The 17,784-nt window shown below is 40.8% G+C and overlaps 1 protein-coding gene across 3 annotated transcripts in view; it reads left to right on the forward strand.

Moving 5' to 3' along the window:
• The window catches only part of SMU1 (SMU1 DNA replication regulator and spliceosomal factor), a 35,548-nt gene that overhangs the window by 1,326 nt on the left and 16,438 nt on the right, over positions 1-17,784 (forward strand). For 2 of the 3 annotated variants that reach the window (XM_032139700.2, XM_058431182.1), the window contains exons 2-6: positions 1,584-1,794; positions 3,534-3,686; positions 6,514-6,624; positions 13,636-13,764; positions 15,140-15,259. In XM_032139700.2, coding sequence (XP_031995591.1) covers positions 1,584-1,794; positions 3,534-3,686; positions 6,514-6,624; positions 13,636-13,764; positions 15,140-15,259 — 724 coding nt within the window. Of the gene's footprint in view, positions 1-1,583; positions 1,795-2,616; positions 2,829-3,533; positions 3,687-6,513; positions 6,625-13,635; positions 13,765-15,139; positions 15,260-17,784 lie in introns of those variants that run through there. The other variant, XM_058431183.1, reaches the window with a different exon arrangement.

Here is a 17,784-nt window from a genome sequence, read left to right on the forward strand (position 1 = left end):
AATCAGTTCTCTTTTTTTTTTTTTTGAGACGGAGTCTCACTCTGTCACCCAGGCTGGAGTGCAGTGGCGCGATCTCCGCTCACTGCAAGCACCGCCTCCCACGTTCATGCCATTCTCCTGCCTCAGCCTCCCGAGTAGCTGGGACTACAGGCGCCCGCCACCACGCCCGGCTAATTTTTTTGTATTTTTAGTAGAGACAGGGTTTCACCATGTTAGCCAGGATGGTCTCCTGACCTTGTGATCTGCCCGCCTCGGCCTTCCAAAGTGGTGGGATTATAGGCGTGAGCCAACACACCCAGCCTATAGTTGTTTTTAAGAAGAGGGGCCAGGTGCAGTGGCTCACATCTGTCGTCTCAACACTTTGGGAAGCTGAGGTGGATGGATCACTAGAGCCCAGAAGTTTGAGACCACCATGGTCAACATGGCAAAACCACGTCTCTACAAAAAATACAACAATTAGCCAGTGTGGTGGTGCGTGCCTGTGGTCTCAGCTACTCGGGAGGCTGAGGTGAGAGGATCACCTGAGCCCAGGCGGCCGAGGCTGCAGTGAGCCACAGTCACACCACTGTTCCCTCCAGCCTGAGTGATGTGAGTGACCCTTTCTCCAAAAAAAAAAAAAAAAAAAAGGATGTTTGCTTTCTCCTCAGGAATATATGCTCTAGAGCCACACTGCCAGTTTGAGTCCTGATTTTTCCACTTATTATCTCTATTATCTGATCAAATCCTCATCTGTAAATTGGGGATAAAAGTAAACTTACCTCATAGGTTTTATTTTATTTATTTTTTTGAGACAAGGTCTTGCTCTCTTTCCTAGGCTAGAGTACAGTGGCATGATCACGGCTCACCGCAGCCTCAACCTTATGGATACCAGCAATCCCCCCACCCCAGCTTCCCAGGTAGCTGGGACCACAAGCACACACTATTATGCCTAGCTAATATTTTTTTTGTTTTTTTTTTTTGTAGAGAAGGGGTCTCCTTATGTTGCCCATGATGGTCTTGAACTCCTGGGCTCAAGGGATCCTCCCACGTCAACATCCCAAGTAGCTGGGGCTACAGGCACATGCCACCATGTTTGGCTAATTAAAAAAAATTTGTAGAGATGGGATCTCACAGCTGCCTGATCTGGTCTCAGACCTCCTGGTTTCCAGCAATCCTCCTGCCTCAGCCTCCTAAAGTACTGAGATTACAGTCATGAGCCAGCATGCCCAGCCTCATTTAGATTATTTTGTATCAATAACTAGTCTAGTCATTTAAAGTATTTCAGTGAAGTGTGCTACAATGTAATTACAAGAATGAATAGGAAACTGCGCTCTGGATTAGGAAATAAGATAGTCACCTTGATACCAACTCCCTTTCTAGGTGACTGAGACATTAGGCAAATGATTTCCTTTCCTTGAACCCCAGTTCTGTCTCTATGGTTGCAGGGGTCCCCTTGTAATTTAGATTCGGTGATTTTGGAAAATTTTACTCACATGATAAAAAATGGTAGTGAAAGGAAGATGATTGAGTAGGAGCTCGGTAGGCTTTATTTTTGACCTCTGGTGAGTGAGAATCCCTGAGCTGAATGATTTGTTTTCTTTCAGTGTGATCCGCCTTATCATGCAGTACTTGAAGGAGAACAGTTTACATCGGGCGTTAGCCACCTTGCAGGAGGAGACTACTGTGTCTCTGAATACTGTGGACAGCATTGAGAGTTTTGTGGCTGACATTAACAGTGGCCATTGGGATACTGTGTTGCAGGCTATACAGTCTCTGAAATTGCCAGACAAAACCCTCATTGACCTCTATGAACAGGTAAGAGTGGTGGTGATGCTGATCCCCATGGGTTGGTTTGTCGTGGGCCAGCTCCCCAACTAAAAAGCATCGGTGAGCGTTCCTTCAAGCACTGTAGGGCTGCATCAGCCCATAAAACAATGGCAAGGCGTAACACTGTATTTTTTCTCCCTTCTTGGAAAATCCAGGATTTCCCAAATTAAAATTCTTTCCTTTTTTTGAGACTGGGTCTTGTTCTGTTACCCACTCTGGAGTGCAGTGGCAAGATCACAGCTTGCTGCATCCTCCATTTCCAGGATCAATCCTTCCTCCTGCCTCAGCCTCCTGAGTAACTAGGAACACAGGCACGCATCACCACGCCTGCCTAATTTTTGCATTTTTTTGTAGAGACGGGATCTCACCATAATACCCAGGGTGGTCTCAAACTCCTGGGCTCAAGCAATTCGCCAGCCTTGACCTTCCAAAGGGCTGGGATTATAGGCGTGAGAGAGCCTCAACTTTCTAATCACATAGTTAGTCTTTCTGGTAACTAGCTCCTACCTATCCTGAGCCATTTCCTTTGCACAAACCCAGGTGTGATTCAAGGGGCCCAGGAGTAACAAAGATACCCCTATCACTGGTCAAATTCCAAGAATCTCCAAGCCAAGAACCTAGGACAAAGATCAGACAAATTTGTGATTATAAAACAGCAGAGTAGACTTTCTGGAAATAAGATTGTAATTTGAAGTAAAAGTAGTGAAATTGGTTTTTTGTTTTTGTTTACGGGTTTTTTTGTTTTGTTTTGTTTTGTTTTGTTTTGAGACAGAGTCTTACTCTGTTACCCAGGCTGGAGTGCAGTGGTTCGATCTCTGCCCACTGCAACCTCCATCTCCTGGGTTCAAGCGATTCTTCTGCCTCAGCCTCCCGAGTAGCTGGGATTACAGACATACATCACCACGCCTGGCTAATTTTTGTATTTAATAGAGACGGGGTTTCACCACATTGGCCAGGCTGGTCTCCAACTCCTGACCTCAAGTGATCCACCTGCCTCGGCCTCCCAAATGCTGGGATTACAGGTATGAGCTGCCCTGTCTGGGCAGTTTGTTTCTTTACAATCTATGAGTTCAATAACTCCCAAAGAAAATTTTGGTAACTGGAGAAGGGTTTCTCTGGAGCCCACGGGGATATTCCCATCTTTAGCTTTCTTTGGCGTCTACATTCTGAGCAAGAAGCCTGAGAGGAGGGGAGATTGGTAGATAAAAATGAAGGATAGAGTTTGAAGGATTGAAATTATTATTTATTTATTTTTTGAGACAGAGTCTTGCTCTGTGGCCCAGGCCAGAGTACAGTAGCATGAGCTTGGCTCACTGCAACCTCCACCTCTCGGGTTCAAGCAATTCTCCTCCCTCAGCCTCCCAGGTAGCTGGGATTACAGGCCTATACCACCACACCCAGGTAATTTTTTGTGTATTTTTAGTAGAGAGTGGGTTTCACCACGTTGGCCAGGCTGGTTTCGAAATCCTGACCTCAAGTGATCCGCCCATCTTGGCCTCCCACAGTGCTAGGATTATAGGCATGCGCCACCAAGCCCAGCTGAAGTTATTATGTATAATTACTTCAGTTGTCCACCTGAAATTGCTAGTGAAAATGGCAAGGGGTACTTCCTGGTATTGGAAATCACTTTGACAGGCCATATCTGTGTTAGATATTTTACCAAAAAATATTAATAAGAGAATGTGTTGAAACATCTCTTTTTTTTGTTGTTTTTTTTAATTGTCCAGGTTGTTCTGGAATTGATAGAGCTCCGTGAATTGGGTGCTGCCAGGTCACTTTTGAGACAGACTGATCCCATGATCATGTTAAAACAAACACAGCCAGAGCGATATATTCATCTGGAGAACCTTTTGGCCAGGTCTTACTTTGATCCTCGTGAGGTATGACTGTGGTAATGAAAAGGAACTTTTTGTTAATTTTGGAAATGCAATAACATGATCTTTTTTTTTTTTTTTTTACCATTTTATTGGATACTCTGATTTTGATTTAATTTTTGAAAATGATGCTTCTCTGTTTATATATGTTGGTTGAAATTTGCATATGTTAAAGAGAATAATTTTGTTCAGTTTTCTGATTATTTGAGTCTTCTACACACCTCAGTTTAGAGGATTACGTGTTGGTTAGTAAAAAAAGCAGAAAATTTTATTCTGATGTCATTTCCACATTATCCCTCCCTGAAGTGCTGCCTGACTGCTGGATGTTCACTGATCATTTGTGTATCTTGCCCCTAACAATTGCAGTTTCCTTCTAGCCTTTTTAGTCCCTAGAAGCTTGTGCTTTTGTTTCTTAGCTGATTATGCTTACCAGTAGAGCATGATGAGTCTTTTATTCTTCCAAAACCTTATTATCTGTATAGTTTCACTCTTCCTAAACCTTATTACCTGTATAGTTTCACTCTTCCTAAACCTTATTATCTGTATAGTTTCATTCTTCCTGCCCACCCCCACAGCCTTTCATTAGAGGTTTGTCAAAATAGGAGGAAAAAGGATTAAAAAAAAATTTTTATGGGTACATAGTAGTTGTATATATTTATGGGGTACGTGAGATATTTTGATATAGGCATGCAGTACATAATGAGGGTAAATGGAGTATCCATCACCTCAAGCATTTATCCTTTGTGTTACAAACAATTCAATTCTTTCAGTTATTTTAAAATGTATAATTATTATTGACTATAGTCACCCTGTTGTGTTATCAAATACTATTTCTTATTTATTCTTTATATTTTTTGTATCTATTAACCATCCCCACTTTCCTTCTTACCCCCGCCACCTCCACCCTTCCCAGTCTCTGATAACCATCCTTCTACTCTCTATCTCCATGTTTTGATTTTTACTTTCTGCAAATAAATGAGAACATGCAAAGTCTGTCTTTCTGTGCCTGGCTTATTTCACTTACCATAATGAGCTCTACTTACATCCACGTTGTTGCAAATGACAGGATTTCATTCTTTTATATGTCCAGCTAGTACTCCATTGTGTACGTGTACCACATTTTCTTTATCTGTTAATGGTCACTTATTGTTGCTTCCAAATGTTGGCTATTGTGAACACTGCTGTAATAAACATGGGAGCGCAGATATCTCTTTGATATACTGATTTCCTTTTGGGTGTGTACCTAGCAGTGGGATTGCTGGATCATATGGTACTTCCATGTGTAATTTTTTGAGGAATCTCCAAACTATTCTCCGTAGTGGTTGTACTAATTTATATTCCCACTAATAGTGTATGAGGGTTCCTTTTTCTCCACTTACTCACCAGCATTTGTTATTTCCAGTCTTTTTGTATAAAAGCCATTTTAACTGGAGTGAGATGATACCTCATTGTAGTTTGATTTGCATTTCTCTAATGATCAGTTGTGTTGAGCACCTTTAAATAAACCTGTTTGCCTTGCGTGTGTCTTTTTTTAAGAAATGTCTATTCAGATCTGTCACCCATTTTTAACATTGGATTATCAGATTTTTTTTTCCCCATAGAGTTGTTTGAGCTCCTTGTATATTCTAGGTTTTTTGTTGTTGCTGTTGTTGTTTTTGAGACAGAGCTCTGTTACCCAGGCTGGAGTGCAGTGGCGTGATCTCGGCTCACTGCAGCCTCCGCTTCCTGGGTTCAAGTAATTCTCGTGCCTCAGCCACCAAGTAGCTGGGATTACTGGTGTGTGCCACCACACTCAGCTAATTTTTGAGTTTTCAGTAGAGATAGGGTTTCACCATGTTGGCCAGGTTGGTCTCGAACTCCTGGCCTCAAGCAGTCCACCCGCCTCGGCCTCCCAAAGTGCTGGGATGACAGGCATGAGCCACCACACTTGGCCCTGTATTCTGGTTATTTATTTATTTGTTTGTTTATTTTTCTGAGATGGAGTCTTGCTGTTGTCTCCCCGGCTGGAGTGCAATGGCGTGATCTTAGCTCACTGCAACCTCTGCCTCCCAGGTTCCAGGAATTCTCCTGCCTCAGCCTCCCGAGTAGCTGAGATTACAGGCACCCACCACTACGGCCTGGCTAGTTTTTCTATTTTTAGTAGAGACAGGGTTTCACCATGTTGGCCAGGCTGGTCATGAACTCCTGACCTTAGGTGATCTACCTGCCTCAGTCCCCGAAAGTGTTGGGATTACAGCCGTGAGCCACCCCGCCCAGCTGTATTCTGGTTATTAATCCCTTGTCAGATGGGTAGTTTGCAAGTATTTTCTCAGGAGCAAGAAGAACTTAATAGGCACTGGATAATAGAATATTAAAGTAAACCTACAAAATCTGTGAGGATAAAGGAAAGGAGTTTAGGTTACCAGGACAGGATTTAACTTAGAGGTGGTGAAGCACGGGAGCCATTTAAGAAAGTACTAAAGAATATAAAAGAAATCTTGGTTCTGCAAATTTTTCAAAAACTGGAAAAACAACTCTGGGTTTAATGTAGTTTACTTGGACTCTTTTCAGAAAAATAGCAGTGTGTCCTTTGGCCAGGAGCTCAATGAAAAAATAATAATAGTGTGGATTGACTGACCTCAGTTTTCTCCCAACTCATACTTTTGAAATGCAAGCGAGCAGAACTGGGAAGTCATTTTCAAAAACTAAATTAGTTTAACTAATCCCTTCTTGAACTGGGTAATTTCTTTTCACATTTTCCTCTGTGTATGCTTCTGCTTGTTTGTTTTAAATAAGCACACTCATATCTTGTTGTTGCTTCTTGGAAATGATGCTACACCCTCTCATTTTTCAGGCATACCCAGATGGAAGTAGCAAAGAGAAGAGAAGAGCAGCAATTGCCCAGGCCTTAGCTGGTGAAGTCAGTGTGGTGCCTCCATCTCGTCTCATGGCATTGCTGGGACAGGTAATTCAATTCCAGTAGAGGCCAGGTGTGGTGGCTCACACCTATCATTCTTGCACTTTGGGAGGCTGAGGCAGGAGAATCACTTGAGCCTAGAAGTTGGAGACCAGCCTAAGCAACATTGTGAGACCCTGTCTCTACAAAAAGTAAAAAAATTAGCGGGGTATGGTGGTGTGTGCCTGTGGTCTCAGTTACTTGGGAGGCTGAGGTGGGACGATCACTGGAGCCCAGAAGGTTGAGATGACAGCTATGATCATGCTGTTGTACTCCAGCTTGGCCAATAGAGTGAGACCCTGTCTCCAAAAATAAAAATAAATTTAAAAAGTGAACTCCTGATACAATTTCCTAATTTCCTATGTATAAACTATGTCTTAGCTGAAGAAATTGTACACCCTAAGAATTGGGGACTACCTACAGAGTTGCTTATACCAATAACTGTGCTATTCCACTCTCCCTCTTTCCTGGGAGAGGCAATATAGATTAGTGGTTAAGAACAAGCCCTGGAGTCAGTTAGAATTAGGGTTACCATAGAATTTATCATCCTGTCTGGGATATCGTTGAGAGTACTGCTGATCACTATGCCAGAACACCAAGTGCAAATAGTAACTGTCCTGGAAAGATTGGAACAAATGCCCACCCTAGTTAGAATCCAGGCTTTCTCATTTACCAGCTATATAGTTTTGGCAAATTACTTAACTTTTCTGGTCCTATTTACTCATCACAGTATTGAGAGTAAGGATTAAGAGAAATAATGTTCATAAACATTTTATACATTTCCTGCCACCTTGTAAATAGTAAATGGTAGCTGCTGGTGATGATTTTTAAAAAAATTACTAATAGTGTTGCCAGCATTGTCATTATTATAAAGCTACTTAGAGGGCCAGGCGCGGTGGCTCAAGCCTGTAATCCTAGCACTTTGGGAGGCCGAGGTGGGCGGATCACGAGGTCAGGAGTTCGAGACCATCCTGGCCAACATAGTGAAACGCTGTCTCTACTAAAAAAAAAATTACAAAAAAATTAGCAGGGCATGGTGGCGGGCGCCTGTAGTCCCAGCTACTTGGGAGGCTGAGGCAGGAGAATGGCGTGAACCCAGGAGGCGGAGCTTGCAGTGAGCCGAGATGGTGCCACTGCACTCCAGCTTGGGGGACAGAGCCAGACTCTGTCTCAAAAAATAAAAAATAAAAAAAAAATAAAGCTACTTAGAGTAATAGATATTTTATAAATAACAAAGGGCACAAGTTTTTAATAGGGATGTTAATAACCTTTTTGCACTAAATGTGCATTTTGATAAGGACCAAAAAGCTATTTGTTGCAGGCCTGCAGTGATTCTGAGATTCAAAAGTAAGCTGCTTTTTGGCCCGGCGCGGTGGCTCACGCCTGTAATCCCAGCACTTTGGGAGGCCAAGGTGGGTGGATCACCTGAGGTCAGGGGCTCGAGATCAGCCTGGCCAACATGGTGAAACCCTGTCTCTACTAAAAATACAAAAATTAGCTGGGCGTGGTAGCAGGAACCTGTAATCCCAGCTACTCGGGAGGCTGAGGCAGGAGAATCACATGACCCGGGTGGCGGAGGTTGCAGTGAGCCGAGATTGCACCATTGCACTCCAGCCTGGGAGACAAGAGCGACATTTCGTCTCAAAAAAAAAAAAAAAAAAAAGCTGCTTTTTAATTTTTTAATCAAACTAATAGCTGTGCATTGTTTTAAGTAGTACTTCAAGGCTTACAGTGAAAAACAGTCCCATGTGCTTCCCTTCTCCACCTGATTCTTAACTTTCCTGACTATTAGCTCCATAGCTGAATACCATGTTTATACTGTTATTACCTGATTTTTTTTTTTTTTTGGTCATTAGCAACTAACTTTCTTCAGTGAAAAATGATTTCTCTCATACCCACTCTCCTCAATACACACTGACTCTTCTTCTGGATTTTCAGTAGAGTTGTATCACAACTTTTGGTTCAATCTGTATTCAATGTTTACATAGTTATTTTTATATAGCTATTGTTCACAGCTAAAAAATAATTACATGTAATTTCTTACATAAATTTTTATGATTTGCAATAATTATTGCTTATTTTTTCTTTTGCCTAGTTTTCTATGCACTTCCGCTAGTCCAGCCTGAGTATTTCTAGTAGAACCATCAAAAGTCCTTTTTTTTCCTCTTGCTGGTATCTTTCCTGAGGCCCTTCTCTTTTTGTTCTCATCAGGACTAGTTCACTGCACAGTTATTGTACCAGGACTTCTCTCATCTTCGTCTTCATACTGGGAATTTTGGGCCTCTTATTTTTTTTGTAGGTCTTATTTATAGATTCCTCATTTTTCTTTCTTTCATAGTTAGACCTTTTTTTTTTTTTTTTTTTTTTGAGATGGAGTCTCACTCTGTCGCCAGGCTGGAGTGCAGTGGCACAATCTTGGCTCACTGCAACCTCTGCCTTTCAGGTTCGAGCAATTCTACTGCCTCAGCCTCCCGAGTAGCTGGGACCACAGGTGCCCACCACCATGCCCAGCTAATTTTTGTATTTTTAGTAGAGACAGGGTTTCACCATGTTGGCCAAGATGGTCTTATCTCTTGACCTCGTGATCTGCCCACCTTGGCCTCCCAAAGTGCTGGGATTACAGGCGTGAGCCACTGCACCCGGCCTTTTTTTTTTTTTTTTTAATTAAATGGAGAACAGAGCCTTGCTGTGTTGCCCAGACTATCCTGCCCCTGCCTTCCTAAGTACTGGGATTACAAGTGTGAGCCTCTGAGCCCAGCCTAGACCCTCATTTTGTGGGAGTACTGAGTCCAGTAACTTCCTGAGAAAGGAAGCATAGAAATAAATTTTTGAGATTTTACTTGTGTCTGTAATACCATGTACCTTTCTTTCTCTTTAAATGTTTAAAGTTTTATTATCCTCCCTGCACTGTCCCCGTATTCCTATTTTTTCTTTTTCTCTGAGTTTTCCCCTTCCCTGTTTGTTTTGCTGACCATATGTGGGAGTTTTCCTCAAATATTTAGAGCTCTCTGCTATGGTTTATATTTAAGAGTGAAACACTAAATAATGGAATTATATGTCAGGTTGGGTGATTGGAAAGAGGAGTTTGAGAACTGATAGAATTCAGCCTAGGATGATAGGATGGGGATCCTCATTTGTCATTTTCTGCAGAAATATTCTCTTGGACTGGTCAGCTTTTCTAGAGAGTAGTTCCTGTTTAGAGAGTAGTTCTTGCTTAAACCATACCTTGAGAGCCAGAGCTGAGAGGATGCAGGTAGGAGTGGAGGACAGAGAAATCTCACTGTTCAGCATACCAGTGTACACCAGTTTTCACTGTGGCTTCTCACCTCCACCGTGTCCTCAGCTCTACTGAGATTTTCAGAGCCTAGGACCTCAACCTTTCCAGAATATATATCACCTGATTTCTCTTGAGGCTCAGGCGAGGTAGTTGCACAGGGTTGGGAGAAGTCGTGGTAGCTAAATGCTGCTTATACAGACTTTAGTATTGCCCCGGTTTTCAGCCCTGCAGCATGCCTTGTCCTTGAAGGGTGTGTGATTCCTCCAGTTCCTAAGCCTTTTTGGAGTTTTGCAAGGTAGTTTGGCTTGCTGCTTGTGGCTTCTGCTTCTTCACCTTGTACAATTAGGTTTCAGTTTTCTCTGTTTTTGGTTTCCACTAGTCCATTCACTTTTCACCTTCTAAAATTTAACTAACATTTTTTTCTTGCTGTTCTCCCATTCTCTTTGTCTTTTGGGGCATGTATCTTTTTTATTCCTTAATTACCATCACTTTAGTGGATTTTCTAGAGAGAGTGGAAATAAGCTCATGTGTTCTACATTTAATTGTTTAGATGTGAAGAGCAAGTGAGGTTTTGGTTCTAGGTTTCGTTTCCCTTTAGTTTCTGGTTTGAGTGACTTGGTAGAAAATATAAGAAGGACAGATTTGTTGGGGGCTGGGGGTAGAAACTAGGGATAGGGGAAATGATCCGTTTTTAGATGTGTTGAAGTTCCCTTGGGACATACAAGTGGAAACTTGCAGTATAGGCCCTTGGATCTGTGAATCTGGACCTTAACCTAGAGGTTTTGGCTAAAATTATAGATTTGGAAATTATAGTAGTAGTTGAAGCTGTAAATGTAATTACCTAGGGAAAGCATGTAGAATAAGAAAAGTAAAACTGTGTCCAGGTATGGTGTTTCACACCTGTAATCCCAGCACTTTGGGAAGCCCAGGTGGGCGAATCAGCTGAGGTCAGGAGTTGGAGACCAGCCTGGCCAACGTGGCAAAACCTCATCTCTACTAAAAATAGAAAAATTAGCCGGCCATCATGGCGCGCACCTGTAATCCCAGCTACTTGGGAGGCTGAGGCAGAAGAATCACTTGAACCCGGGAGGCAGAGTTTGCAGTGAGCCAAGATTGCACCACTGCACTCCAGCCTGGGTCACAGAGTGAGACTCTGTCTCAATTAAAAAAAAAAAAAAGAAAAAGAAAAAATATATTTAGCAAAGAAACTTTAGAAAGGAAGAATGTTGAGAGCATACTAGGCTTAGAAATACTGCATTTAATAAAGACCTATAATTTGCATCATTTTGGTAGTGGGCACAAGAATATCTGTTGCAACCAGTGCAACAACAGTGCAAAAACCTATTCTGTTATTTATAATAATTCCATGGATGACAATGGGGAATACCACAAAACCTAGGAATAAGAGAAAAATACATTACAATATATGATGTTGAGACACTGACTTTAGAATTGCGGGGGAGAGGTCAGATCGGAGCCTGCTCCCATATTTTATGTAGCATAATTTCAGATAGAAAGTTAGATATTTTAAGATAATAGAAAAACACTGGGAGATAATATAATCTATCAAACCTGATAGTCTTCCCAAGCTTAGAGATTAAACACCAAGGAAAAGATAAACAGATTTCATCACTTGAGAATGGAACTTAAGGTGAAAAGAAACCTATAAAGCTGTAATCCAAAATAGACATAGTCACAGCTACTTGGAAGGCTGAGATAGAAGGACTGCTTGAGCCCAGGAGTTCAAGGCTGCAGTGAGTTGTGGTCATGCCACTTTTCCAGCCTGACAGAGTGAGAACCCCTCTCTTTAAAAAAAAAAGTTGGTAAAAGAATTCTTTGCAGCAAACAACAAATACCTTTATCACATTAAAGCTCACAAATTGGTGAGAATGGTAAGACTATGATAGATAAGTGAGCAAATAACATAAACAGTTAACAGAAGAGGAAATATATCTAATAAATACAGAGAAAAGTTCAACTCATTAGTCAGAGAACTGACTAAAGTAGAGTATTCTATTTCTACCTATTAAATTAGCTAAAATTTTAAAATCAGCAGTCCCCAACATTTTTGGCACCAAAGACTGGTTTCGTGGAAGACAGTTTTTCCACAGATGGTGGTGGGGGACAGGGGGATGGGTTTGGGATGAAATTCTTCCACCTAAGATCATCAGGCATTAGATTCTCATAATGAGTATGCATCCTAGATCCCTCACATGCTCATTTCAAAATAGGGTTCATGCTCCTATGAGAATCTAATGCTGCGCAGATCTGACAGGAGGTGGAGCTCAGACTGTAATGCTCTCGCTCCCTGGCTACTCACCTCCTGCTGTACTGCTGGGTTCCTAACAGGCCATGGACCGGTACTGGTCCGCAGTTCAGAGGTCGGAGACCCCCGTTTTAAATGATATCCAAAAATTATTGAGTTTTCTTGGTATAACAAAAGGAAAGGGGGATAAACATTGTGTGCTTATTATGTGAACATATGCTTATTATACAGGCTTCACTTACTTTGTTTTATTCTCTGTGAATTAGGCTTTTTTTTTTTTTTTTTTTTTTTCTGGAGACAGTCTCACTCTGTCGCCCAGGCTGGGAGTGCAGTGGCGCAATCTTGGCTCACTGCAACCTCTGCGTCCCAGGTTCAAGCAATTTTCCTGCCTCAGTCTCCCAAGTAGCTGGGATTACAGGCATGTGCCACCACACCCGGCTAATTTTTGTATTTTTAGTAGAGATGGGGTTTCACCATGTTGGCCAGGCTGGCCTGAAACTCCTGACCTCAGGTGATCTGCCCACCTTGGCCTCCCAAAGTGCTGGGATTACAGGCGTGAGCCACCATGCTTGGCCCCCGAATTAGGCTTTTTTTACTGACTTTTTCAGTTGGCAAAACTGGGAGTCAAAATGACATAGCTGGTGAATGACTCAGCCTAGGACCATCTGTCTCCAAAGTTCATTATTTCACCTCTCATAATGCAGTTGTGAACACTATTGCAACTGCAACTTTTTTTGGAAAGCAGCCCTTTTGGAAAGGAGTTTGGCAGTATATATCAAATATATCAAGAGCCTTAACCATTCATGTTCTTTTTCGGATTTAGTGATTTCTTTTCCAGGAATATACCCTAGGAGGGGAATATCCCCAAAACAGAAAAAGCTTTATGTCCAAAGGTGTTCACTGCAGCATTATTTAGGTGATTGAAAAATTGGAAACAGTGTAAATGTCCACTAATATATTGATTATGTTAACTGTGAGATATCTACTAGATGGGATATATTTTATAGCCATTAAAATGATAGCTGTGACTAATACGATCTATTGATAGGTGAAAACAGGAGAAAATAAAATTTTACATACAGTATAATTACAACTAGGTTAATGAAACACATATGTTGGGGGGATGATTGGAAGGTAGTATATAAAATGTTAATAGTGGGTGTGTTTGAGTGTTAGAACTATGGGAGATTTTTGTTTTCCAAGTTTTGTTTATAACAAAAGAGCCACTCCTATAAGAAAATAGGTGGATGATAGACTTGTTGGCTCTCAGAGTCCCCTTCCACCCTTAGATCAGCCTGTGTTCTTGGACACACAGAGGAGCACAGATTATGTTATGTTTGGATGGCCAAAACTAGTTGGGGTCTAGATGGCTCACAGCTTTCTCTGAACCTCATCCTTTCGGGCTTGGTTTCTGAGCACTCATGACCAGATCTTAAAAGCACCTGAACAGATTGCTATACTTTTTTTTTCCTCATAGGCACTGAAGTGGCAGCAGCATCAGGGATTGCTTCCTCCTGGTATGACCATAGATTTGTTTCGAGGCAAGGCAGCTGTCAAAGATGTGGAAGAAGAAAAGTTTCCTACACAACTGAGCAGGCATATTAAGGTAGGATCCTAAGACATTCAGCCAGTCAGTAATCATTTGTTGAGGACTTGTCATGGGCTCAGCCAGGCCCTGTGCCAGGGGCTTGGATAATTGAGGGGGGTAACTCATTCTCCAGCTCTGACAATATTCGAGGTTGCTGCAGGTGTCCACTGGGATACTGCTGTGGCCTGGGAGTGGTACACCTCAGATGTGTCATCTAATGGATGGACATCTAGCTTGACATCTAGCCCACCATCTGCCCTCGCACTTCTTCCCAAGAAGCCTGCATTTGGAAGAATGGTTAGTTCTTTTTTGGTTACACCTGGGACTGTGAACTTTCTATGTACTTCTCCTGTTCACCATTTTTGTTTTGCCTGCTATGTGCAGGCAGAGTGCCAGTGAGGGATTACAAAGTGGGCTTATGTGATGTTTGAGGAAAATGATTTTATCATCTTATGGTGTGTTTTTTTTTTTATTTTTTATTTTTTTAAATCTGAGAGTTTTCTAGGAAAAAGTTTTCGAGGTAATTCCGAGAATTACAAGTGTATTTGCTACTTTAGCATCTCTGTATTACAGTTTCTCTGGATTTGTGCTCTAAATTCCTGGATTTTAAAATACTTCGTATTCCTCAAATCTTTGACTTTGGGTTAACATTTTGGATTTGCCTTTTCTGGATTATGTATTCTAACTTGCAGATAAAGATATTTTTGAGCAGCACCTTTATTTACTCTGCTTGAAACCTTGAGACAAATAGAAATCTATCATTATTATGCTGCTGGGCTAAGATTTTCTGTTATAAACACTTTCCTTTTTTGGCATTTAAGGTGAAATCCACATTAGAGCTTTTCTTTGTTTTTTTCTACCTAATTTTCTGTAGTTTTCTTCTAAGTTTGGTCAGCTACACATTATCACTTGATTAAATGAAGGTTGTGAAACACTGATAGAAAGTTTATTTACAAAATAATATAGAGAAACATACATTTACTTTGAAAAAATGAGTTTTTTCCCCCTGAGATACACAACAGGAACATATTAGGCCATATTGAGTGTGAAAGTCATGCTAACAGTGGCCTATTCTAGCAAAACCTTACAGTCTGAGCTAACAAGATTACTTGTTCTAAGTCCCATGTTAAAATGGCTTTTGTCCTTTCCTTTGGAAATGTCTCACATTCAAAAAACTAGCTTCAACTTAGTGCCTAGAGATAAAAACTAAGTCAGAGAAAAATACATCCACCCAGCTCCCTGCATCCGGGTACAGAAATACCCCTCCAATACTCTATAATATGGGCCATCTCTGACTTTATGCTGGGGCAGGGTTTCTCAAAAGGTTAAAATAGGAATTGTTTTAAGTCCACCAGATAAAAATGCATCTGTTTCATTGTTTCATTTGAAACAGTTTGGTCAGAAATCACATGTGGAGTGTGCTCGATTTTCTCCAGATGGTCAGTATTTGGTCACTGGATCTGTTGATGGATTCATTGAAGTATGGAACTTTACTACTGGAAAAATCAGAAAGGTAAAGTATTTTAAATGTGTTAACCTTCCCAGTGGAAAAATTACCTACTTTGAATTACTTACCTGTGGCCACACTCTAAATCAGATTAGTTGAAAAAGGATCTGTATGTAATGAACATGTATTACTTTTGTAATTAAAAAACTCATTTAAAGCTAGGGACAGTGGTGCACACCTGTAGTCCTAGCTACTCAGGAGGCTGAGGCAGGAGGATCACTTAGTTGAACCCAGGAGTTCAACTCAGCCTGGACAGCATAGTGAGACCATGTCTCTACCAAAAAAAATTTTTTTTTAAATTAACCATGCATGCTTGTGTGCACCTATGGTTTTAGCTGCTTGGGAGGCTGAAATGGGAGGATCCCTCAAGCCAGGAGTTTGAGGTTGCAGTGAGCCATGATTGTGCCACTGTATTCTAGCCTGGGCAGCAATGCTGTCTCAAAAACAAAAAGCAAAAAACGGTATTTTTAATTAAATTCCGATTTTATTAACCAAGGGAGGACCTTTATTATCTATAATTGTTTTATTATCTATTATTTTTACAAGTAAAAAATTTTTTTTTCAGGCTGGGCGCAATGGCTCAGGCCTGTAATCCCAGCACTTTAGGAGGCTGAGGTGGGTGGATCACCTGAGGTCAGGAGTTTGAGACAAGCCTGGCCAACATGGTGAAACCCCATCTCTACTAAAAGTAAAATAAAATAAAATAAAAATTAGCTGGGCCTGGTGGTGGGTGCCTGTAATCCCAGCTACTCGGGAGGCTGAGGCAGGAAAATTGCTTGAACGTGGGAGGTGGAGGTTGCAGTGAGCTGAGATCATGCCACTGCACTCCAACCTGGGCAACAAGAGCAAAACTCCATCTCGGGGGAAAAACAAAACAAAACAAAACAGAGTTTCGCCCTTGTGGCCCAGGCTGGAGTGCAGGGGCACGGTCTCAGCTCACTGCAACCTCCGCCTCCCGGGTTCAAGGGATTCTCCTCCTCTCAGCCTCCAGAGTAGCTGGGATTACAGGCACGTGTAAAAAAAAATTTTTTTTTCAAGGGGTTATATGTACAACTGATACAACATTCAAAAAAACAGAAAAAGTTACTCAAGTAGTGTTTTGCTCCTACACTTGTACCTCAGCTAGTCATTTGCCTTCCTTGGGCCAGCCAGGATTACCAGTTTCTTGTGTAACATTCCTGGAGTATCATGTGTGTGTGTTACTTACTATGTATCCTTTTCAAAATTTTGTAATACAGATGATAGCATACTATATACCCTGTTACACTTCTTGCTTTTTATAGCATATGTTGGAGATTATTGCTGTATTATATTACATTGCATGGATTGAACCATGATATATTTAACCACCCATTTTATTTAAGATCATTTCCAATCTAACCTAATTGTAGTACTAATTCTGTTTCTCTTATGAAGGAAGTTAAACATCTTTTTATATGTGAAAAGCCACCAATATTTCTTTTTTATTTTACAGAAGCCACTAATATTTCCTACACTATGAAGTCTGTTAATATCTTTTGCCCATTTTTCTGTTGGATGGTTCTTTATTGATTTGTAGGAGCTCTTTATATTTTAAGGAAATGAAGTTTTATAATATACATTACAAATATTTTAAAATTTTGACTTTTATCTCTTGATTTTGCTTGTTTTGTTTTACAGACTTAAAATTTTTTTATATCATCAAATTTATTCATCTTTTCTCCTACAGTTTCTTCTAATACTTTAATCTTTTATTTTATGTTTAATTTTTGACCCTTCTAGAATTTGTTTAGCGGGATAAAGTTGGTATAGCTCCAACTTAGTTTTTTCCCCAAATAGCTATTTACTAACTTTTATCCACTGATTTAAAATGCAATTTTTGACTAGGCGCAGTGGCTCATGCCTGTAATCCCAGCACTTTGGGAGGCTGAAGTTGGTAGATCACCTGAGGTCAGGAGTTCGAGGCCAGCCTGGCTAACATGGTGAAACCCTGTCTCTACTAAAAATATAAAAATTAGCTGGGTGTTTTGATGCGGACCTGTAATCCCGGCTACTTAGGAGACTGATGCAGGAGAATTGCTCGAACCCGAGAGGCAGAGGTTGTAGCGAGCTCAGATTGCATCACTGCACTGCAGCCTGGACAACAGAGCAAGACTCTGTCTCAAAAATAAATAAATAAAATGTAATTTTTATTGTAGAGTACCAAATTCCACTCTATGCGTAGTGGATTTATGAGTGATTTTTACTTTCTACTTTATATATTTCTTTATAGTTTGCTTTTATTTTTTTAAACCAGGAAGCAGTCTCACTTTATAATTAGAAAAAAATAAGAAAGGTAATCCGTTTGAACAATAGTGGATAATAAAAGAAGCATCACAAATAAATAGATTAGTCAGTAAACTGTTTCAGGAAAGGGAGCTGATGATTTGGAAAAAATATTACTTTAGTTTCCCACATCATACAAAAATAGGTAAATTCAGATTTATTAAAGATGTAAAATATGAAATTAGAGAAATTTTGCCTAGAAAAAAATCAGTAAGCAAAAGATCTAG

Source organism: Hylobates moloch, unplaced genomic scaffold (genome assembly GCF_009828535.3).
Source record: "Hylobates moloch isolate HMO894 unplaced genomic scaffold, HMol_V3 SCAFFOLD_19, whole genome shotgun sequence".
Lineage (NCBI taxonomy): Eukaryota > Metazoa > Chordata > Mammalia > Primates > Hylobatidae > Hylobates > Hylobates moloch.